The 25,587-nt window shown below is 34.3% G+C and overlaps 3 protein-coding genes across 3 annotated transcripts; all 3 read left to right on the top strand.

The window, feature by feature from the left end:
* Positions 1–6,106: 6,106 nt before the first annotated feature.
* On the top strand, positions 6,107–6,268 carry LOTGIDRAFT_102365 (hypothetical protein; the record flags this gene model as incomplete). The annotated part of the gene is made up of 1 exon (XM_009045475.1): positions 6,107–6,268. A coding segment is annotated over one exon (162 nt), but the record flags the coding sequence as incomplete, so codon positions are not given.
* A 4,537-nt stretch (positions 6,269–10,805) lies between these two features.
* Positions 10,806–17,459, top strand: LOTGIDRAFT_102400 (hypothetical protein; the record flags this gene model as incomplete). The annotated part of the gene is made up of 18 exons (XM_009045474.1): positions 10,806–10,973; positions 11,335–11,431; positions 11,617–11,729; positions 12,096–12,221; positions 12,408–12,539; positions 12,691–12,828; positions 13,120–13,236; positions 13,674–13,761; positions 14,259–14,373; positions 14,521–14,654; positions 14,843–14,877; positions 15,018–15,134; positions 15,442–15,590; positions 16,037–16,121; positions 16,588–16,644; positions 16,815–16,948; positions 17,145–17,236; positions 17,404–17,459. Coding segments are annotated over 18 exons (1,953 nt in total), but the record flags the coding sequence as incomplete, so codon positions are not given.
* A 1,957-nt stretch (positions 17,460–19,416) lies between these two features.
* On the top strand, positions 19,417–23,376 carry LOTGIDRAFT_102822 (hypothetical protein; the record flags this gene model as incomplete). Its single annotated transcript, XM_009045473.1, has 9 exons — positions 19,417–19,710; positions 20,114–20,262; positions 20,681–20,852; positions 21,048–21,144; positions 21,514–21,626; positions 21,890–22,015; positions 22,414–22,545; positions 22,923–23,028; positions 23,249–23,376. Coding segments are annotated over 9 exons (1,317 nt in total), but the record flags the coding sequence as incomplete, so codon positions are not given.
* Positions 23,377–25,587: the final 2,211 nt, after the last annotated feature.

Raw genomic sequence — 25,587 nt, 5'->3', positions numbered from 1 at the left:
CTGAACTTGACGTACTGACTGACTTTGACTTCTTTATATTCCTGTGTTGATTTCTCAATTCTTGTAGATATTCCTTTCTCCATCTTGACCAAAAATGACCAATTACTGTTTTAATATGTTTCATTCGCCGACTCAAATCCGACTGATTTACATCATCTACATCGTCTAATTTACCAATATGTCTATCTGGAAGACTGATTACACGATAACCATATATTAAATGTGATGGAGTTAACGGTTCTTCTATGTCATCCGAAGTTGTATATGACAATGGACGTGTGTTTAATATAGCTTCGACTTCAGCTACCACTGTTGATATTTCATCAAAACTTAAATCACCTTGACCAATATTCTTCTTCAGGCAATCTTTGACTAATTTGACTAATCTTTCATAAAATCCTCCCCACCAAGGAGCTCTAGCTAAGTTATAAGACCATTTGACATGTTGATTGAACAAAAATTTCTTGACTGATGAATCTTGCATAATACTGGTTATTTCTCCAGAGGCTGGCTTGAATGTTGAAACATTATCTGAGACTATAACCATTGGAATTGATCTTCTAGCAGTGAATCTTCTAAAACATCTGAGGAAGGCATCTGGAGTGAGATTTGAAACCAACTCTAAATGAACAGCTCTAGTTATACAGCATGTAAATAGACAAATCCATAATTTACCAGAATCTTTAGAATGAACTGGACCAATGTAATCTAAACCTGTGTAGGCAAAGGGATTTGCTTCTTTAACTCTGAATTCTGGTAATTCTGGTGATTCTGGAGGTGTGTAAGGTTTACCATTAAATCTCTTACAAATTGTACAACCATGTATTAATTTTCTATCCAGTAATTTGATCTGATTTCTGCTAATGTTGCTTTAACTCCACCATGAAATATCTTCTGATGTGCAAGCCTAGTAATTAAATTTGTTAACCAATGACCGGAATCTAATATGATTGGATATCTTGAAGTATAGGGTAATTCTGAGTTTCCCAACCTGCCACCACATCTCATCAAACCATTTTCATCAGTAAATAATCTGAATTCCATATTCCATTTCTGATAATTTTCACATGATTTTAATGCCCTTTGATTTTCCAATAACCATAAAATTTCTGCTCTATTTGCTCGCTCATTGTTATCCTCAGTAAACTTGTCTTGAGTCTTTGAAACTTTAAACCTTAGAATTCTAATGAACTTCAAAATTAAGCTGGTTATTCTAATAAGTCTGTTGAAATCACTGTAATCTTCACATATCATAATTCTACCAATACATTCAGCATTCTGTTTTTTGACCAATAGTGTAGATTCCATTTTAGATTTCTTCTTCATTTCTGATATATATTCATCTGGGTTAATATCTTCTAAATTACAGTTGTTTTCTGTTTGATCACCTGTTAACCATAATGGACCTTGTAACCATAGTTGAGACTCTGACAGAAATTCCTTAGGATTCATTCCTCTTGATGGAATGTCAGCTGGATTTTCCTTTCCTGGACAGTGCTTGAAAATTTCAACAGGCATCAGACTTCTAATTTCATTAACCCTGTTCTGAACAAACTGTTTCCACTCTTTATCTTGATTCTTCACCCAATATAGTGCTACTTTACTGTCTGACCAACAAGTTGAGTGTTTGATGTTTAGGTCAATTTCAAAAGCCTTCTGAATTGTTACCATAAGCCGTGACAAAATCAATATTGACAAAAGTTCCAATCTCGGTATGGATTGTTGAACAACTGGAGCTACTCGAGTCTTCGAAGCTAAAAATCTGGAATAAGTTGATGTAGAGGTGATTATCTGCAAGTAGACTACTGCACCATATGCTTTCATAGATGCATCACAAAATCCATGAAGATTGCATTCTATGATCTCTCCTTCTATAGATTTAAAATAACATTTTGGTAGATAAAATACTTCTGCTGTTCTCATAACATCCACCAATTGTCTGAATTCTATCAGTAGTTGATCTTCTATGGGATCGTCCCAATCTAAACCAGCTTTACACATATTTTGAAAGAGTATCTTGAACTAAAATTATGAATGGTGACAAAATTCCCAGTGGATCATAAAACCTGGATGCTAGACTGGCAACATATCTTTTGGTTGGATTCTGTTCTGTTGGTTGTTCTGTTATAGACTTCAAATCAAATACCAAACTATCTTCAGTTGAGTTCCAACAAACTCCTAATATCTTCTGAGTGTCAGCAGAGGTTGTGTTTCCAAATAATGACTTGGTAAAACTATCATCATCTTCTAAAACTTTATCCCTTTCTTCTTTATTTAAAACTTGTTCTATTGATTGATTATCCATAACTGAGTTCTTTCCCTTTAATTGATTTTCTTCAAGATTGATTCTTTCTGTTAAGACCTTTGAATAAGATATAAATTTTCTTAGATTAAATCCGCCATCTGCTAATCTTAATTTATCCTTTGTGTATAATTCATAAGCTGACTCTTCATCTTTGGCACCAGTAGATAAATCATCCACATAAATAGACTGAAGAAAGGTTCTGACAAACTCTGGATCTGATTCTTCATATTGTTCTACATGTTGCTTGATTGTTGCATTCAATAGAAGGGCTGGAAGATACACCAAATACACGGGTAAATCTAAGACAGATAAGTTTTGATTGGTCGTTGATCCATAAAAAACGTAGGACATCTCTATCATCTGCATTTACTGACACCATTAGAAATGCCTTTTCAATATCACCTACTACTGCAACAGGATGAATTCTGAATCTAAGTAAAATGTTGAATATATTTTCTGTGAGAGGTGGGCCTGCATAAAAATCATCATTTAAAGATGGACCAGTTGATTTTGCTGAGGCATCGTAGACTATTCTGACTTTCGTTGTTGATTTATCTCTTCTCACAACAGGGTGGTGAGGTAAATAATGAACTTTACCAAGTTCACCAGATGAGGGATTTTCTACAACTTCTATAATTCCATTTTTGAGCTGGTCTTGAATAACTGAAGTATACTCTTGAAATATCTCTGGTTCTTGTCTTAAGCGTCTGAGCAAACCATCTAAGCGTTTATTACAAAGCTCATAGTTGTCTGGTAGAAATGGGTGAGGTACTTTCCAAGGCAGATTTACTTCATACCGACCATTTTTAAACTTGACTGATTCCATGAATTCTTCATAAATTGACTTTGACTTGATTCCTAATGACTCCAACTCCCAAAAACCTTTAAGATCTTCATCTAGACTTCTTTGATTTGTGAATAGTGATGTGATTCTGTTGATCGCTATCAAATTGTGACATGAACTGTGAACTGGTCCTGACAGCACCCATCCTAAATTAGTTTCCATAGCGACTGGGCCTTGCTCCCCCCATATAAGTCCACCAGTAAAGAAGTTCCATTGTTGATCTGCACCGACTAAAATGTCTATCTCGATATCACCACTATCTTCTATGTAATCTGCTAACTGGATATTTGATAAATGACTATAGTATTCCTTTGCTCTCATCATTGGTTGATTTTGTAGTGGATCACAGATGTAGGGAACAACAAATCCAGATAGATTGACAATACCCCTTTTGGTCATAACATTGACATTGACAATGTCCAAAACTTTAGCTTCTTCAGAGTTGGAACCAAAGGTATTAATCATGACTGACTGTCTTTCAATTGTTGAAAGGTTCAGTGAATTGCTTACTCTGTCACTAATATATGTTCTTTGACTCCCACCATCAAATATTAATCGGACTCCAATCCTGGATCTATGGTTGTTGGAATTAGAAGCAAAAGCTCTTGCTGTTTGAAGTAAGACTGGGGTTGATGTGTTTGTATACAAGACCACTGAGTTACCATTTGTTGAATTTGAAGTGTTACCATTTTGAGAGAATGTTGATCTAGAGTTGCCTTGGCCCCTTTCATTTGTAAACTGTCCATTACCATTTCTGAATTGACCATTACTATTTGAAGACTGACCATTACCATTTGAAGACTGACCATTACCATTTGAATACTGACCATTACCATAAGTAGACAAAGACTGACCATTAGACTGTGACCTATTCCTATCTCCTTGAAAATGTTGAATGAAACTTGACCGACTACCATTAGTGTAATAATTTCTTCCATTCTGTTGATTAGAAGATAAATCTTCTGACTCATTGCAAATACTAATATGATGCTTGCCTCCACATTTAGGACAATTCCTTTTGATGATGCAGTTTCTGGCTATATGCCCCTTCATATGAAGCATTTTTGAAAACGATTGAGGATTTCCTTCCGTCCTGAGACACTGGTTACATTTCTACAGGCGTTTGATGGATGGTTCATTCTACAATAGGTACATTGAACTTGTCTTTGTGTGTTAACGAGGAGTGATGAAGTTGTTCTTGACCTTGAGTTGTCCGAAAATCCGCCTTTCTGACATGTCCGTTCTCTGGCCTCCAATTCAATTAAAAACTTCTCCATAATAGTATCCATACTCCATTCATCATCTTTCATTTCTCTGCTTATGGCTAATTTCATTTCCGATGACAGTTTATTCATTAAAATTGATGATAGCAATGTTCCATGACTCGGGCATCACACCTAAGGATTTCAGTGCTCTAACCTTCGACTCTACAGTATCATACAGTTTTTGTAAGGATTTCAGATTGTTGGTGGAGGATTCAACGTTGAGAAGAGCTTCCATATTTTCATTAATAATTCTTTGCTTGTTTCCAAACCGCCTTGTTAATATGTCATCAGCTTCTTGATAATTACTTGACGTAAGTGATAAACCAGCAATTGCATCAGCAGCAGATTTTTCCACCAATGAATTCAGGTAGGTATACGTGTCGATTGCAGCTAAATTGTTGTTGTTGTGAATTGCATTTTCAAAGGAATCCCAAAATGTTTTCCATTCTGACAAGGTACCATCACATTTCTTCAATTCTAATTTGGGCAATCTTAAAGTAGGTGGTTTCGGACTATGATGATTTGTTGTTGTGGGCTTAGAATTATTTTCACCTTTTGCTTCAGCTGTTGAATTTTCTTGTCGATTTTCAGTTTCTTGATTGTTTGGTACCGGTACTCCATTTCCTGATTCTTTATTTAGAATGCTTTCGATATGCATCAATGTTGATTTGACAGTTTCAGAATGCAAATCAGCTGTTTCAATTTCTTCTACTATATAATCTTCATCCACAGAATTCAAAATTTTTTATCAAGGCTAATTATAGTTTGTCATTTCTCTTCAATGTTTCTTTTTAATGTCAATAACTGTGGAGCAATAACCTCGAAATTTCCCGTCGAAATGCTTGAAATAAGTTCTTCAGCTTTAGAAACAAGTCTTTTCACTGACGCCCTGTGGCCTTCACGTATTTTGACTTTCCGACTAAAACTTAACGGCATTATGTTGAATTGACAGATTGATTTTCAGTTTATGTATTCAAAGTTACCAATTTTTGAGTTACCACGTTTTCCTTTATTGATTTTAGAAAATTCTAGAATTTCCACACGAGGCTTAGATGAATAGAAAGTTTTCTTCGATTAAACACTTTTTCCCTTTGAATAAATCCGTCTCTGTCGTGACCATGTAGGACCCTGTCCCCTTTTCGGCCCCTGAAGCTTAGTAAAGACGTTTGGGCGACATCAAACTCTTTATATCTCTCAAAACTCCGGAGTGTTTGAATTCGTGTTTAATCTGCGCCATTTTCTTACATCTATATATAAACAAAATATGCATAAACCAAGTATGTGGAATATTGGTGAAGCGTAAATTGGGTTTAAGGAATTGAATATCTCACAACTGCTGATGAATACCCTTGCTGTTAAATGAAGTAATTTGCCAATCTGAATAAAATTTAGATCTGGGATTTTCTTTAATGTTTGCATATTTGAGTTATGACAACCATGATTATATAAATCGTGAGAAATAAAATATTTACCTGATATCCTGTTTTTAATCAAATCAAAATAAACTCTTCAAATGACAATTACAATCTATCTACGGTGAACGACTATTCTTCTATTTAGCAGATTATTTGATTGGTTGAAATTTTGATTATCACAAATCGTTATGCGGGATGATTTACCCAGATTATTCGAATGTCTTGTCCAACATAGCCAGTTTGAGAACTACGGTGATTTATGATTATTATAATTTAGATTGGCGCTGATATTTGTGGATTCTTTGGTGATACAACTCCTGAATTGTGTAAAAGATGGATGCAACTTGGTGCCTTCTATACTTTTAGTAGAAACCACAACGGCTTCGGATACACGGTATTTTCTCTATTTACTTCTATTTATTTAGTTTCAAGCAAGTAGTTGTGCTGATATCAGTCGACAGTTTGGCATTATGTTTTATTTTTTCAAAATTTTCGTTGCAGCCACAAGATCCTGGAGCTCTAGGTGAAGATGTGGCTAAGGCTTCACGTGAGGCTTTAGAAACCAGATATTGGCTATTACCATATCTATATACATTGTTTTATCAAGCACATACAGATGGTAACACTGTAATTAGACCATTACATCACGAGTAAGTCATTAAGTCTTATTACAGAATAACAAGACACTACAGCGCTTCAAAGAAAAGGGAATATGTGGGTCATGTACTGTGACTGGTAACATACTCCATACCGTTAACCGTGGATAAAAAAGTACGGATATATTGTAACATCTTTTTTTTTTATCATTTTAAACACCTTGTTTACCGAAACTGTATTTCTTTAGGTTTCCAGCAGATGAAAACACCTATGATATAGATAGACAGTTTCTATGGGGTCCGGCTTTACTTATTTCTCCTATACTCGAACCAGTAAGTGTTTTAATTTTGTAACCTTTTATACGATGAGCTCTTGTCAGTTGATATTTGTGGCGATTTTATGTCGTCTAAGGATAAAGCTGATATTTTTTGTTACTATTTCAGAACCAAGCAAGAATTAAGTATTATCTTCCAGATTCTATATGGTATGATTTTTATACTGTAAGTAAAATTAACTATCAATTACATTAGGGCAGGTGACCACTGGAATTGGACAGAAAACGCAGTTGATGAGTGTAGTTATGTAAAAGATAATGTTTCATTTCGACTGCATTTCAAATTTGTGTGTTGACCATCTATGTATGCTTAACCCATTGATAAGAACTCTTTACGTGGATCTTGGTCCCATTCATTGAATTGACTAAAGCGATGTGTAAAATCCGTCATCATTCATTTCAAGGGCAAGAAGTCTTCAGAAAATGGTTCTGTCAACGAGATCGTCCAATCAGACTCTAAGATTCCCCTCCATGTCCAAGGTGGACATATATTACCATTACAGAAACCAGCTAATAACACAAGTTTTAGGTTAGTTCTAAATTTGTTATGTTACGTTTAAAAGAAAATGTTCATGTATATAGTGGAATGTATTCGATGTTTAAGAAAGTTTGACATGGCTTTTTCTATCTAGATCTTGGACCATTATTCAAGTATCCATCTTTTTTTCGGCACTCGAATTCCATTGCGGCTACAATATTTTGTTTATCATGTCGGTTTTCTCCTTGTGATATTCATTTTCGTTTATTCTTACAGTCGAAAAAATGGGTTCAGATTAGTGGTTGCTTTAAAAGAGGGAAAGGCTTCTGGTGATCTCTATTGGGATGATGGCGACTCAATTAGTAAGTTTAAATCTTCTTATATTTAGATATTTAGATTTAGATATTTAATATAGTGATAATGTAATGTCGCAATTGATGTTCTCCACCATTTATCTTATATTTTTAGATGCCTACGAAAATGGAGTATATTATTTAGCAAAGTTTAAAGCAGAAAACGTAAGTGTACATCGGAATATAATTGCGTGTTCTTTGGAATAAATACATATGGTAGCTCCTAAATTTGATTCGTCTTCTGGGATCTTTGTTCTGAGACCTTCAAGTTGTTTAGAAACAATATATTTGAGGCCGAAGTTATATATTAGATACAAAAATAACTATTTGGAATGGTAGAAGGACATCATGATGGTCTTGATGGTCTTGGACATTTGACAATCTTCAACAATTTCCGCGAGGCTGAATCTGTCTAGAGTGAGTTAGACGCTTGTCCGCTAACCTGAAGGTCCATGGTTCAATCCCGGCATAGGTCGCATTGATACCTTCGCATTTTTCAACCCGGTTTCCTCCCTGTCAGTTATGCAGGTAAGAGGGGCTGACAGGGAAAAAGCGTCGGATGGGACAATAAACCGAGGCCCCCCTTTGTGCTACAAGCTGTGCACTTTAAAGATCCCTCGACAGTTGGAAATCGAAAAAGAACAGGCTAATGCCGCTGTCCTGACACAATTTCCAGGTAGGATTACAATTTGTGTAGGTAATGAATGGTAGATTCCGGCGTGTCTTCTGGCTGAGACTTTTTACTTCCGGCGTTTTACCAAGATTTTTTAAGTAATAGCAGAACCACAAAGCTCAAGAGGATCTTTCACGGTAGACCGTTTTGGTCTGATGTTTATATGTTGTTCATCTTGTTTTCTTTGTTACTAGATCTTACTTCTTGTACATTATCATCCTAATTTCAGAAATATTTAACAATGTCTGTAGAAAACAATAATTTACCAGAGGTTAAGGAACTGTTTGTAGAAAAAATAGAAATTTGGGGTTTGAATTCAATGACTGATAATGTGATATTGTTTAATGCTGATAATAGTATGAATGTTCTCAAACCAAGATATGACAATATATCTCAGGTAGTACTTTACATATATTTGGTATTTGGCAGTCAATGTCTGTGTTATATGTGTCAGTTGATGGATCCATAATTTGGGGGTGGGGCATTCATTCTTGTTTTTTTTTCTGATCATAAGCTTTAAACGAAAATTGCCTCATTGCCTTCTCTTTTACAGTCACTATTGATTTATTATAGTCCCACACATTAATATGTATTATTATTGGGTTTTAACAACACTCTAGAAGCATTATCGTTTTCATCATTGTTTTGAATGTTCAACATAATATATATTATATATTGATTCTTACAGGTTACCATTGTAGAGAATCTAAACATACCTCTGGAGCATTCCTTTCATCTTTCATGGGGGTAAGTTGTTTGAAGTTGAAACTTCCCCTTGTATCTGAAATAATATAGCTTGTGTGAAAGCTGACCCTGGTATTCGAAATTGAATTATATAGCTTGTGTGAAAGCTGACCCTGGTATCTGAAATTGAATTATATAGCTTGTGTGAAAGCTGACCCTGGTATCTGAAATTGAATAATATAGCTTGTGTTAAAGCTTCCCCAGGTATCTGAAATTGAATTAAATAGGTGGTGAGAAATCTGTCCCCGGTATCTGGAATTGAATTATATAGCTTGTGTGAAAGCTACCCCCGGTATCTGAAATTGAATTATATAGCTTGTGTGAAAGCTGACCCTGGTATCTGAAATTCAATAATATAGCTTGTGTGAAAGCTGACCCTGGTATCTGAAATTGAATAATTTAGCTTGTGTGAAAGCTACCCCCGGTATCTGAAATTGAATAATTTAGCTTGTGTGAAAGCTGCCCCCTGTATCTGAAATTAAATTATATAGCTTGTGCGAAAGTTGACTCTGGTATCTGAAATTGAATAATATAGCTTGTGTGAAAGCTGACCCTGGTATCTGAAATTGAATAATATAGCTTGTGTGAAAGCTGACCCTGGTATCTGAAATTGAATAATATAGCTTGTGTGAAAGCTGACCCTGGTATCTGAAATTGAATAATATAGCTTGTGTGAAAGCTACCCCCTGTATCTGAAACTAAATTATATATCTTGTGTAAATGTTGGCAAAAATAGGATTATAGATAGTTTTGTCATAGTTTTGTTTTAACATAAAAATTGTTCATTGTCAAGTAACGCTCACTGAGAGAATACCTGTTGGCAATTGCGACTGGATTTGTCGCCACCATGTTAAGAAAATACACATTGCCAATAATTTATCCATTAGCATTTTAACTATTTAGAAATAATCCCTGGGATCAGTTTTCAAGAATTGATTGCTTTACGGAACGCCATGGTGGCTATATCAAACTTACAGAGGAAGCCTGTCGATCCAGGAATTGCGAATACGATGAAGACATTTTCCATCCCAAAGTGCCAGTTTGCTATTTTAAGAATGGTGGATACAGGATAAGCGGATTGCCAGTACAAACTAGTCAAGGGCTCAAGATACTGTTAACTAGCGTCGGCCCTGGACCTTTCCAAAATAATAAACAGAATATATTGCTTACTGTAGAAATAAAAAGTGATTTCTTGCTTCGTTTTAAGGTACGTTTATAAATATGTTAGCAATCTTTTCAATTCCATTTGGGAATTTATGATGGGATTTATCTTTATAAAATTTTCAGAACCATAATAATGTAATATAATCTAAAATTCCGGATCCATCTGAAAACAACCCTGAGCCATCATGTTTTGATTACCAATAATTCATGTCAAAGATAAAAATAAAGTAAGAAATATCATCCAGTTTTCATCTCACTGTCTCTTTTGAAGAGTCTACAAATGTTATCTGAATTATTTTCTCAACTTATCGAATTATTATCTCTTTAAACAGTTTGAGGTTGTTGGTGAAAACAGATATATTGTTCCTAAAGAAATGAATACACCAAATGATACAGTATCGAATAAAGTCCTTTGCGAGTTCAAAATTACTAATAATGATATATTTGCTTTCCAAATCATTCGAAAAGAAACCAAAACAGTAATGTAAGTAAACAAATTCCTTTTTAAATCCTAATGACTTTCGTTAAATAATTTCTACATCTTGAAAGTCATTCAGGTTCTACTGAAAGAAATTGAATAATGAATAATAAACATTAATTTCATTAAGAGCCACGACCATATTTTCAAATTGTAGATTCGATACGGGAGTAGGTGGCTTGGTCTTCGCCGACCAATTTTTACAAATCTCCACCAAACTACCTTCTACTAGTATTTATGGTTTTGGAGAAAATCTTCATCATTCCTTCCGCCATGATCTGAGTTTTGAAACCTGGTCAATGTTTTCAAGAGACCAACCAACAGTTAAAGCGTGGGGAGTAAGTACTTTCTTTCTGTGAATGGCTATTGAAACATTTTAGAGTTGTCAATGATTAATACTGATCGGATGAGAAAATGTATACAAGAATATTGTTCATGAACATAGTTCATGTTATATATTATATTATTATACGAGTTACAGTCTTGTGGTATTATATAGAATTTATTAATAATCTGTATTATGGTAAAATTAGAATACTCAACAGTCAAGAGTAAATACCGGTGTCACCCTACGACTGAATTTGTACATTTGTCACGAATCTCGCTGAATCAAAATAATTTAAACGTTATTTTGTTTTTGTTCATGTATCAAATAGGCTTACTATTATAGCACTTTTTTTTTAGAAACATCTTAATCACTACGGTGTCCACCCATTTTATGTTGGAATGGAAGACGATGGTAAAGCTCACGGTGTTTTATTGTTGAACAGCAATGCCCAAGGTTATTATTTCAAATGTTTTAAGTGTTTGGTCACCTTTTAGAATGTTTCACCCAACAACTGATAAAAGTCACACATTACCAAGCTTTGTTATTACAGGCTGTTTAATTTAATAAACGTTTTTGCCGTCTAACACATTTTACTCTATTAAAATTCGTGTCATTAAAGAGCTTACAATATTTTTTAGATTATTCGTTTACACCCCTTCCAATGCTTACATACAGAACGATAGGTGGGATTTTAGATTTCTATATTTTCATGGGACCAACACCAGAGAATGTCATACAGCAATACACTAAAGTAAGATAAATGTCATTATATTTAGGTTGTCTTCATGTTCATTAATTGTTCCACTACTACTAGCCAAAATCTTGGTGATAAGAAAAATAACAAATCAAATTACCCAATACGTTTCAGTTGTCCAAAGACCTCCAAGATTGAAGCTTCTGTTTTCTAGTTCCAATTCCAAATACTAACATCAATGAGCTTCATTTGCTGCACAACTTCTTGTGCAAGACGCGTAGCTCACGAAGCACGGCGTGTAACCGGCCCTTTGTACTTGTAAAATGTTATATAGGGAGTTTTTGGCACACTTTTATCTCCGCTAATAGGTGTGCTGAATGTTTTTATTTTTGTTCAATAAGAAATTGTCAACATTTATTTTAGGCTATTGGTCGTCCTATGATGCCACCTTATTGGTCTCTGGGATTTCAACTGTGTCGCTATGGTTATGACAGTCTAGATAATTTGAAAGCTGCCGTTGACAGAACAAAAGCTGGTGACATACCACACGTAAGGTCTTCCAAATATTTCATTAGGTACATTTAAGACAGGGGTGTTCAACCTGGCAATTTTAAAATTTAGGGGGTATTCGTTTTAGATGTCTCTGTGGGCGTTTACCAGTCAAATTTAAGGTTTGTGAAGGCTTGCAAGAAATTGATCAATTCTGTTAAATTTGTCATTGATTGTTTCTTTCAGGATGTACAATATGCTGATATAGATCATTATGATAACAATAAAATATTCACTGTTGATCAAGAAAAATTTGGCGGGTTATCGGAATATTTCAGTCAGTTACGTGCAGAGGGCATGAGTACCATAATCATTTTGGTAAATACTTCACCATTTTAATCATCTTGTTAATACCGCTTTCAACATGCTTATTAAAATGCATTTTTTCTGTTGTATTGTTTTATTAGTCACAATGCAAAGTATGGCTATACCTCATCACTTAATTAGAGTTTTTTCAAATTATTTTAAGGACCCATGTATCGTATCGAACGAAACAAATTATCAACCCTATGATGATATTCGTCAGATTAGTGGATCTATTATGTGGCCTGATAACTTCAACATTCCAGATGGTAGCGCTGATACAGATAAAGCTATGTTTGGCTATGTAAGTTCTCTGTGGCTAATCATGACATCGCTCCATTAATCAATTTGAGCTATATTGTGATGTAATCCTTAAAGAAACGCATTGTATGTGGATTATCCATTATATTTGTTTTTCTCTTAAAGTAACAATTTACATCGATTTGTTCACGCCCGTCTGATGCGGGCTACTTCAAAAATCCCAAAAGACCAAACGGCAAGGTCCGGGGTCCGTCAGGCACCAAGGAACATAGAATAACCAAGGTCTCTTTCTTTTAAATAACAGCAGAAGTATATCAATTTTCATTTATTACAGGTTTGGCCTCAAGGAAAAGTTGTTTTTCCTGATTATTTTAAAACAGAAACCAGCAAGCTGTGGAAGAAATGGATCAAAGATTACCATAAGAAGCTCGTCTTTGATGGACTTTGGATTGTATGTTTATCTCTTTCTAACTATAATACAAACATCTGAATACTGTTTTATTTCTAAGGATCAAAGATATTGTAAAAGTTTTGTCTTGTTCCAATTTAGATAGTCGTGAACTTTGCTTATGATCGGTTAGTTAATATCGACATCTGGATCCCACTCTTTAGGACACGAATGAACCGGCTTATTTTGAAACCAATGAAAGCATGGAATTGGCAGGAAACGGGAAAACATACTGGCCGATTATTCTCGAAACAATCTTTGAGTGACCATTTGCTACCATTCCTTGACACGAATAATTTAATTCAATTTAATACCTCTAACCGATCATTTGCAATACAAACTTTTATTGGCAAGAATTGAGTTTGTTTGTTATTGTTATAAGGAAATTAATAATATTATAGGATATGAATGAACCAGCTAATTTTGGAACCAATGAAAAGAGACCATGGAACTGGCCTGAAAAGGACAAACCATACTGGAGCTTAAAATGTGGCAATAATACATGGGACGATCCCCCATATAGAACAAGTAAACTTTTTTTATCAAATAAAAGTAGGCCTACCTACAACTTACACTTTCCGAATTTGTCAAAATAGTAGTTACTCTTTGTGAATCAACAAACATCTGTTCGAATATAAATCTGCCCACACCAGTTGGTAGAAGGTGAAACAGCTGTAGGGAAAACAATACCATCAAATTTTTCTTCAATTCTAAGTTTAATTCCCAAAAATATTTACATTAGCGGAAGCGTTATTTCATTGTGAACACGTCAAACCTGCCAATGTCACCCTACTCAAATAATACTTAATTCTATGCTAGTATAGTCATGTTCATTCACAATATAATTACTTGTACCGGGTAACAATCGTCGATACACGACATCGCGATACGATATGTCACAATATCTGAGCATGTCGTATCGCGATGCATCGATTCACCGATATATCGTACCAGCACAAATAATTAGACGAACTGTGTGATATCTGTAGGTGCTGGATATAGTTATGATTATGGAAATAAGGAAGCTCGACTATCGGATAAGACATTGTGTCTTGTTGGTCGACAGGGTGATCGAGGGCAATACAGTCACTATGATGTCCATTCTTTATATGGGTGGAGCCAAACCATGCCGACATTTGAGTAAGTAAAAGTTTTTGGGAAGTATTTGTAGCCGTCTTATGTGATCAGTGAAACACTTATTTGCACCTCGATCTGAAATTCCTAAGGAATTCGTCGAATATAAAGAGCGATCGAATTGTAAACGAATGTTGATCTTTTCTATTCCAGTGGATTACAAGAAGCTACGGGAGAAAGGGGTATCGTAGTGACCAGATCAACATTTGTAGGAAGTGGTCAACATTCTGGACATTGGCTAGGAGATAATAAAAGTACATGGGAAGATCTCAGACTTTCAATTATTGGTAAAAAAAGGACATTTACATTGTTTGTTAATTTCACTATAGAAAAGCCTAGAATCGTTACTCTAGAATCAAATGGTCAATTTGATATACGTGATCAATGATAAAAACGCGGTCTATTTTTCTTCAACCAAATGGAATTGAATAAATAAAACGGAATGTTAACATTGTGCTATTTATTTTTAAAATAGGAATGCTGGAGTTTAATTTGTTTGGAATTCCATATGTAAGTATTGCTCTATGTATACGTTACTCTTACGTTGATCATGTTGATTGTATTGTATGAAAAGGTACAATTAAATTTAGTCACAATTATCAGTACACATTGTCACCTTTTTAAATATGTGTCTTGAATCTGTATACCAGGTTGGTGCTGATATCTGTGGATATTTTGAAGATACAAATGTGGAACTGTGTAAAAGATGGATGCAGTTGGGAGCCTTCTATCCCTACAGTAGAAATCATAATGGCAAAGGATATATTGTAAGCATATGGTTTTTTTGTCTATGAATAAAAAACCGTACAAGCAAGACAATTCCGTAAATCAAAAACGTTTCCAAAGTATGTCAAAATCAAGAATAAAAGATGTAGTGGACTCCTTCATAGAGAAGTGCTATCAGGTAGTAGAAGAAAGTATGCTCTGTCTATGACGTTCTGACTGACTTTGTTTCCCTTGTATACCAAAAGTTATCTGACATTGTGTTCCATTACCCAATTGCTATATATATCGTTCACCAAAACAAGACATTTAAATTATGTATTTAGTCAACTTGTTTATGTAATTCATTAGGATCAAGATCCTGGAGCATTAGGCGAAGAAGTAGTCATAGCATCAAGGGAAGCTTTAAGGACTCGTTATCAACTATTACCCTATCTGTATACATTGTTTCATCAAGCTCATGTTGACGGTAATACAGTAGTCCGCCCTCTTCATCACGAGTAAGTTTCAGATTTATTCCAGTTCAACTAGTAGTAGTTTTCATATAATGTCGTTTGTGTGATACTTTTTTGATGTTTCTACCAATTTATCCTCTTGTTTTGGATTACAACTTTCTTCGTCAGATTGTCTACAGTGGCTCAACTACCATATAGGGACTGGTTGAACCAAGTCCACGAGCTCCCACCCGGGGAAAATGTAGGAGAGCATAATGTTTAAAAAAAATACCGGGGAGAGGCCCCAACCCACGTTAGTCCACTCATCTAGTTGAGCCACTGATTATCGGGACCCATATACAACTAGTTCGCTGGAACATTGATAAATGATGACTTACTGAAACAATTGTTCACTGCCTAGACAATTTCTAGGATACCACGACAAGATCTCTAAATTTTCTGACCAATAGATCAACGGGGTCCCGAAAATATTGATGACTTCTTTCTTTTAGATTTCCAGACGATAAGAAAACTTATGGTATCCAAGAACAGTTTATGTGGGGACGATCTCTTTTGATATCACCAATTCTTTATCCTGTAAGTATCACTGAGACAATAATTATTGGATGTGCTTGAACGATCATCTTTCCAACAACCTAATTCTGTTTCCTGAAATTTCAACGCCTTCGGAATTTGAACTCCCAACTCCCAAGATATTTTCCCCGTAATCGTCTACAGAGATTGGTTTTACATTGCTGAACGCGTACAAATCCCTTATGCTACATCCATGTCCAACAATCATCGTCCAGAACGGCAATAAACATCTGTTGATAATTTATTTGATGGACATATTTGTCCACTATATTGCAACCCAGGCTCCAAGAGGCTGTCGCCGCTACTGGTATCCTTAGCAATGCTTCGGAATGATATAATATATATATAATATATAATAATATCATATGAATGCATCATCAGTTCTGGACAAATAATAATCACACTATATGTTGTTGCCTGTCATTATTCCCAAATTATTTTGTTTTGATTTTACTTTCTTATTATCTAGAACCAAACTAAACTGAAGATGTATAAACCAAATGGTGTGTGGTATGATTTTTATTCTGTAAGTTATATTTTTATAAAAAGCATCACATTGTATCATGACGTCACATACCAATACGTTAATTGTGTCATGTAGTTAGATTCCTTAAAATTTGTGTAAACTCGTAATACAATGTGTATATTTTAAACGTAGAAGTGTTTCGGTAAAGAACATGGAAAAATTTCTTTCAGAAAACAGCTGTATCTGGACCAACTACTGGCCTATATAAAACATTAGATATAAGTTCCGATTCAAAAATACCACTACATATCCGGGCTGGTTCAATCCTGTGTTTGCAGGATCATGCCAGAAATACTAGGGAAAGGTAGGGGTTTTTTGGTTATGAACTATCAACTAGCATATTATGTAAAGCTATTTTTAATGGTATGTTTACACAGTTATTTCTTGTTTAAATGTTGTCCTAATGCTCAGCTACACAATAATATATATTCAAATAATTATAAATCATTGTTGTTTATCTAATATTTACATAATATGGTTATCATTTATTGTTTGTATAGTCGGAAAAGGCCAATGAGACTATTGGTAGCTTTGGATGTTAACAATAATATAACTAATGGGGAATTATTTTGGGATGACGGAGTTTCAATTGGTGAGTTTTAATGACCTGTATCTCTATTAGTTTATATATTCTAAAAGTGAGATTGTGTAAAATTATCTTATATAATTCTATATTTTTGTCTAAAATAATCAAGAAAGATAATCCAGATTATTTTATGATATTAATCAAATTTAAAAATAAACTGTTTTCTATTCCAGATACTTATGAAAATGGAAATTATTACAAGGCAGAATTTGAATTTAAAGAGGTATAGAAACTTTTTCTTTCCGAAAAAAATCGCAAAAAACAAGGGAATAATTTGGATACCTGTATAATATATAAATAAGAAAATAATGTGCTCTTATTTTGGTACGTTTTGTTATATTTGCAATATGAAAGAAACTAATCTTTGTTATTCAAGAAGTATGACAGCTCATAATGAAAGAAATGGTTTAAAACAAAGAATCTTATAATTCAGGCCAAATTATCAATGAAGATTCTACACAGTGCCATTGAAGAAGTGAACCATCTATATATTGAAAAAATAGAAGTAATGGGATTTCCACAAGAGAATGTTAGGCCAATCGTTAGATATGCTTCGGAAAATTTGGATCTACCATTTGTATTTGACATAACAAAACAGGTAAACATATTCACAACTACCTTTGGAGAAGGTTGAAAAGGTTACTTTCTCATATTAATGAAAACTACACACCAAAATTTAAAGAAAAGTGTCCCTTACCTTATCTCAAAGTTTTCTTTAGATTCATAGCATATGTTAAAAAAAATTTTATGTGTATTTAACAATGTTTTTTATACGCCCACATGAAATGGAGGGCGTATATTGCCGTCACCCATGTCCGTCCGTCGTCCGTTTTTAGCTCGTAAACACTCTAGAATTCTTGGTGGATTTTGACGAAACTTGACATGATATGTGTGTTTGTTATCACCCATGGATAAACCCTATTGAAAATCAGAAAAAATTGAAAAATATTTAGTATGAGTTATTGCCTTTGTTCTTGAAAACACGTTCAAATTTTAGCTTGTAAACACTCTAGAAGAGACAATTCTTGATGGAATTTGGCGAAACTTGGCGTGAGTGTTGGTTATCACCCAAGGATGAACCCTAATGAAAATCAGAAGAATCGAAAAATATTGAGTATGAGTTATTGCCCTTGTTCTTGAAAACACGTTCAATTTTTGGCTTGTAAACACTCTAGAAGGCACAATTCTTGACGGATTTTATTGAAACTTGGCTTGAGTGTTTGTTATCACCCATGGATGAAGCCTATTGAAAATCAGAAAAATCGAAAAATATTTAGTATGAGTTATTGCCTTTGTTCTTGAAAACTCGTTCGATTTGTAGCTTGTAAAAACTCCAGAAGGCATGATTCTTGCCGGATTTTGACAAAACTTGGTTTTATTATTCATTACCGCGCTGAAGATTGAATATTTGTCTTCTAGAGTTTTCACGAGCTAAAGATTGAACACGTTTTCAGGAGCAAGGGCAAAAACTCAGACTCAATATTATTCAGAATTGCCCTAAAGAGTTCAAAAGAAGTGTATGACTGAAGGTTGAATATTTCATACTGGTGATTGTTACTGTACTGCTAAATATTTTCATTCAAAATCATAGCTGCCAGTGGGCGTATATTACCTTGCCTGGCAAGCTATCTTTATAATAAAAATTTAATGTTGATCCTTTAAATTACTATACTAATGATATTAAGATATTGTAAACCTAGACCGCATCATTGTTTTTTTATTATTTGCCTAGTTATGTACCACACACATCCTGTTGTTTCTGATTATTTAGAAACTTTTTCCCCTGTTTCAGATATTGGTTATCAATCATAAGTTTCCATTGAACAAGGAATTTACGCTTGTCTTTGCTAATTTATATGGTTCTCAGTAAGTCCAAATAAAGGTTTATAATCCTTTTCGACATATATACCAAAAGCCAAAAATCAAAAATTGGAATCGGATATGTATCTATCAATATGGTGTTTATTATGTTTTATGACAAGAATTTGCGTAAAGAACAGTTAACCTTGGGTGAAATGCAAAGGAAGGCTTTTTAGCCTAATTACTTACCCTAATCATTATTATTATTATTATTATTATTATTATTATTACAGAAACAATCTTCAGTTTAAATTTCGACCCTTTCTATGTATGGCTAACCTACTTCCCTCATAAATTCAATATATTCCAGCTTGTCGACGGAGGAACATTACTCTAGAATTGACTGCTACCCAGAAGTTATGGGAGGGATTGAGAAAGTAAACGAAGGTAAATGTCTAGCTCGAGGATGTTTATATGACTCGGTTGTTATGTCAGGGGTACCACACTGTTTCTTTAAAACAAATGATTATGGCTATATGATAAACGGTACTAGAGAAGATACAGATTTAGGGTACCAAATTCCATTGAAAAGATCACCACTACCAGGTCCGTTCCCTGAAGATCTTCAACAAATTACATTTGAGGTTCAAGAGTTAGATGATCATCTGCTTCGAGTCAAGGTAGGGAAACCCTTCACTAATGCTTTAAATTCCATGCCATGTAGCTCTAATCCCTGGTTGTTTCTCATCACAGAAAGGTTTTTGACAAAAACAAGAACAAGAAGCTATAGATAAAAAAGAGTAATATAAACAAAAACTACTAAATTTTAACATAGCGTTCAAAGTACATTTAAAGGTTTAGAAATGGCTTATTTGTGATGTTAAGGCTTTGTTGAAATATAAAGGCCTTTTTCGTCCAGGAAGAGATTAAAAATTCCAGTGAACTACGTTCATGTGTATTACTTCCATGTAAGAACCATACATAGTTTCGTATGTCCAGGGATTTTATATGCTTTTCATCGAAGACATTCATGCCTTCAATTCAATTCAGAATAATTATACAGAATCCGCTTCTTTTCTTTAGATATTTGACAAAAACAAGAAACGATTTGAAGTTCCGCTGGAATTAACCAACCCTGGCACAAAAGCTGAAAATCCCCGTTATATGGTTAAATATTTCAATAATAACACTTTTAGTTTCCAAGTCATCAGACATACTACAGAAACAGTATTGTAAGTATAGAATTATTCAAAACCATTCTATAACGCCTCCTAGGCATAACATGATCTTTGTCCCAAGGACAATATCAAGCCACCTTGGAGCCGGAGGAGGAAGTAGGTAAGAGGTAGAGGCTACTGTTTTTTCAGTCGGCTCATTTCTGGTGCGCAAAAGTACGCGCACGTATCCGAAAGTACCACCCAATTGCGAGATTGAAGCCCGCTTCCCATGAGCAAGTGACCGATCTTCGTGTGTTGTTCGGGCTTATCAAACAAATAAATCATCGGAAACAATATGGAACAGATCGAACCGATTGAAAAAAATAATCCTTGGTATATATGAAAAGATAATATAAAGAACTTTTCATCCTCCAAACATTGTTTCGATGTTTTTAAAGTTTTCTTTCTTTATGTTATGCTCACATTAATGTAGATTTGATACCAGTGTCGGTGGACTTACATTTGCTGACAAGTTTTTACAGATCTCTAGCAAGTTACCATCAACAAATATTTATGGATTTGGTGAAAATGCTATTAAAGATTCCTTTAGACACAATCTTTGGTTCAAATCATATCCTTTGTTCAGTCGAGATCAACCTACAAATGTTAATGTAAGAATCAAATTTTCAAGAATCTACCATTTTTATAGGTTATTGGTGAGACTTTTGCAAAAGAATTTGAAATCCCGTCCAGCTCTCATGCCTAATATTCCAAGCAGTTAAAAGTTCAAAAAATAAATCCGTAATGATTGTTTTTGAACGTTCATTTGTGAAGCACTAGCCTATTTTGCTTTATTTTAGGAACCTTTAAACCACTATGGCGTCCATCCCTTCTACACAGTTCTAGAGAATGATGGCAACTCTCATGGAGTTTTAATACTCAATTCTAATGCACAAGGTACAGTTTTCGTTTGTCTTTTCTGATTGGATGATGACGGTCTGTTTTGCAGACGATAAAAAATATCGGACTTGTTTGATATTATAAATCCTGTCGCAGACGCGATAATTTTCTCGTGGAATCACGGACACACGCGAGATTTTTCTCTAGACTCTAATCGGCAACAAAAATCTCCGATCAAGACCGCTCGCAGCATTAAACATAGTATAACTAACCTTGTACTGGGACATTTATGTTTCTCTCCTGGTCAAGAGATATACCTTGAGCACTGTGTTAATAGGTTTTCCGGAATTATAGCAATAGATTCGTTATAGTAACTAGCACAACCTCTAAGAATAAGTGCCGAAAATATCTCATTTGATATTTCAGAATATTCTTTTACCCCATTACCAATGTTGACATACCGAACTATTGGAGGAATATTAGATTTATATTTCTTCCTCGGTCCTGAACCAGAAAATGTTATTCAACAATACACTACAGTAAGCCTATATAATCTAATAATGAAGTTAAATGAAAATTTATGTCTGTTACAAAGATGTGTTATATCTTAGAAACCCCAGAGTCATAGGGTTTGTCCAGTGCCTGGCTAGGCTATTCATTTGTCCAATTATTTAGTTGTCTCCCAACTCAGACCCAAAAGCATGTTTTTCGGACAAAAATCTCATAACTAGGTTAGAATTTGGGCAACCTCAGGTTCTCTTCCGCTCCGACACTACTCTTAACACCATTTAATCTATTTCAGATGATAGGGAAACCGTACATGCCACCATACTGGAGTTTAGGGTTCCAATTATCGCGATTTGGTTATGACAATCTCGAAGAAATGAAACAGGCTGTAACAAGGACACGGGAAGCAAAAATTCCTCATGTAAGTCGAATTTACTTAAGAAGAAAGATGGCGTTCACAAACCACTTTCAGTGTATCAAGGGTTGAAACTCCGTCAATATGTTGATTTCAACACAAATTCGTTGTTCAAGATCTGCACCGACATTTTTGCTCTTTCAGTTGAAAGAAATAAGTTACAGACATTCGTTCCATCTAAACAGATCAACACGTTCAAGCAGAAACGTCGACAAGTATTCAGGCATATCTCATTACATGACAATGTAATTACATGACAACATGACATGACACAATTACATGACAACATGACATGACACAATTACATGACAACATGGACGAAAGATACTACAGTACAGCATACGGCCGACTTTTGTGATGTTTAATGTGTGAAAGGTAATTCTATGACAAATTATATTGATTAGGATGTTCAAATGGCTGATATAGATCATATGAATCAGAGAAAAGACTTTACAGTGGATGATGTAAATTTTGCCGGATTAAAAGATTATTTTAATGATTTGAGAAGTGATGGAATGAGGACTATCATTATTCTGGTAAAATATTATGTTTATGTCATTGAAAACGTAAGGTAGTTGACAGTAGTAGTTTCTGGCCCTCCATAGTCATTGATGTGTTTTGTTTTAATCCCATCTATAACGGTTATCCATAAGTATCAGAATAAGTTCGTGGAGTTAAACCAGTTATAGTAAACCGGATCTTGCACCTTTTTTTATCTCGAATTTCAGAGGCGATAGCATAGAAAGGGTCTAGAATTAATATGAAATACATTGATTTGTTCAAGACAATTTCACTGTAGTAAGCCAACCAGACATTGTTTTTATACATTAATTCCTAATTCCTGAGTTAAAGTTTAAACTGTTGAGAATAGAAATAAAGAAATAGATACAGAATTTTTATTATTTCAAATCAGGACCCAGCATTACAAGCAGAAGATACAAATTATGAACCGTATGAAAGAATTAAAGCAGTAAATGGTTATATAAAATGGCCAGTTGGTGCATCTATTCCCTCAGATAGTTTTACTTCAAATCGATCACTTCTTGGCAAAGTAAGTATTTAAAGTTATTTTTATATTAAAACCATTGGAACACCGATTTTGTTTAAAAAATTGAAATATTGATGTCAATGACTTTGGATGTATTTTGTGATCACGAGATAATACGAGTACCTTTGATAATTTCAATATTCTTATATTTACTTACATGAATATTTTGTAGGTTTGGCCTCCTGGAAAAGTGGTATTTCCAGATTTTTTCAATGAGAACACAGCACGAGTCTGGTCGGAACTGATAGCTGAACATACAAATCTGGTCCCCTTTGATGGTATTTGGATTGTAAGTTTATTCCTGTTTACTTTTCGCTAACTCGCTGAGAGAAAGCTAATTTTACTAACAACAGATCTTAATCTTCAATCAGCATAATTACTGAATCATCTGCAACTTTATGGGGATAACCTCTCCGCTTTGTCTTCAACGAGGATTTTTATGAGATTTTGTACTTGTATATAGGAACCGTAGATGTCATGCAGGAAATTGTATTTTTTATATATACCTTTTTAAGTTGATAGACATACAAAGTTTAAAAATCTTTAAAATCCACTTGGCCCTGTGTATTGGTCATGCCATTTTCTTAAATCTCCCTCAAACAGGATATGAATGAACCTTCTAATTTTGAAACCAATAATGAAGAGTCTAACTGGACATTGAAGTGTACCAACAATGATTGGGATGATCCACCATACAGAACAAGTAAGATCCACAAAACACAAAACTTCCGCTTGTATTATTTTTTATGAAAGCTAAAGAAAACAAAAATTTGAAAGTCCAGTTTGTGTGCCGACATGATTTAAAACATTATAAAGAGTAAAAAAGAGCAAACATTGTGTCAAAGCTAAATCATAGAAATAGGATTATTTCGAGTCATAAAGTAAAGTATTCTATCAATTATCTGTTTACAGTGGCTTCATTTGTGTATGATAAGAACAGAATTGGAGTTAATAAAACAGCAAGACTATCTGATAATACTATTTGTATGAATACGCTACAGGGCGTTAATGAACAATATCGGCATTATGATGTCCATAGTTTATATGGTTGGAGTCAAACTTCAGCTACATTACAGTAAGTGATACTGAAAACTATCACAATTTTTATCATAAAACGATATCCATAATGCCGTAACTCTGTTGATATTTGATCATATGAAAGAGGTCATTAAGAAAATCATTCTTGAAAGTTTTAGAAAAATTTAGATGCGTTATTTACAAGGGATACGTTATCAATGTGGTTTTCTTATATAAATTGCTCAGATCTAAGAAGGTGTTGCATGAAATGCACTTATAATTAATCCTTATTTCAAGGGGTATTAGAAAAGCAAAGAATAACCAAGAAAGAGGACTTATACTGTCAAGATCAACGTTCCCGGGAAGCGGCGCATGGTCAGTTCATTGGTTAGGAGATAATGAAAGTACCTTTAAGCATATGAAGCAATCCATAATTGGTCTTTTGGATTTTAATCTGTTTGGAATACCTTTTGTAAGTCATTTTTGTAATACAGTATAAAATGTCCAGAATAGAAATAGGAAGAATCATACATGACTTAATCATCTTCCAAATCTATTTCGAAATAAAAAGGTTAAGTCACTGAAAGACTTTCAATGGGCTGTAGAGATTTTCAATGGATTTTGTCATTTACATTATTTGTTTAAAGATTGGCGCTGATATTTGTGGATATTTTGGTGATACAACTCCTGAATTGTGTAAAAGATGGATGCAACTTGGTGCCTTCTATACTTTTAGTAGAAACCACAATGAAGCAAAAACAAAGGTACCCGGTAATCCATAATTTTATTTTAAGTCAGTTGCTATGAAAGAGTACAAAAATGTAATGTTACCTTTACATAGTCATTTTTTTAACATTCAAACGTGGATAATTCTGGACACACATGGATTTGAAGGCTCAAATTTCGACGGTGAACTGTGAACAGATTGGCTGAGTTAAAAAAGAATTGCTATGATTTGCCAAAAAATGGCGCATCTGCCCCTTTCAGAATTGGAAGCCGAATATATAATTACTAGAATATATTATATGAATATGTATAAAATATACATGTACCAACACGAACCTGGATAGGGCCTGACATGAACAAACATCGATGCTTAACTAAAGCCTGAGTCAAGGTAACAATCCAGTCACATGCAATTTGCTTCCTGACGAAGATCGAAGCCAGAAAATTAAGTGTTTTTCCACTGTTCGGTTATCTCTATTTTAGGCACAAGATCCTGGAGCTTTAGGCGAAGATGTGGCCAAGGCTTCACGTGAGGCTTTAGAAACGAGATATTGGTTATTACCATATTTATATACGTTGTTTCATCAAGCGCATAAAGATGGTAACACTGTGATTAGACCATTACATCACGAGTACGTTCACTTCAGATAGCCTACATATACAATTCTAAAACCATTTCTCATCCATTCTTTACTGCTTTATTCTCCGACCACAGTAATTTCTGAATTTGATTATTCCATTGTTTCAATACATTAAAAATAATTAACATATGATATAACCAAATTCA

Source organism: Lottia gigantea (genome assembly GCF_000327385.1).
Source record: "Lottia gigantea unplaced genomic scaffold LOTGIsca_1, whole genome shotgun sequence".
Taxonomy (NCBI): domain Eukaryota; kingdom Metazoa; phylum Mollusca; class Gastropoda; family Lottiidae; genus Lottia; species Lottia gigantea.
Note: the sequence above shows the minus strand (reverse complement) of the source record. Positions and strands in the feature narration are given on the sequence as shown.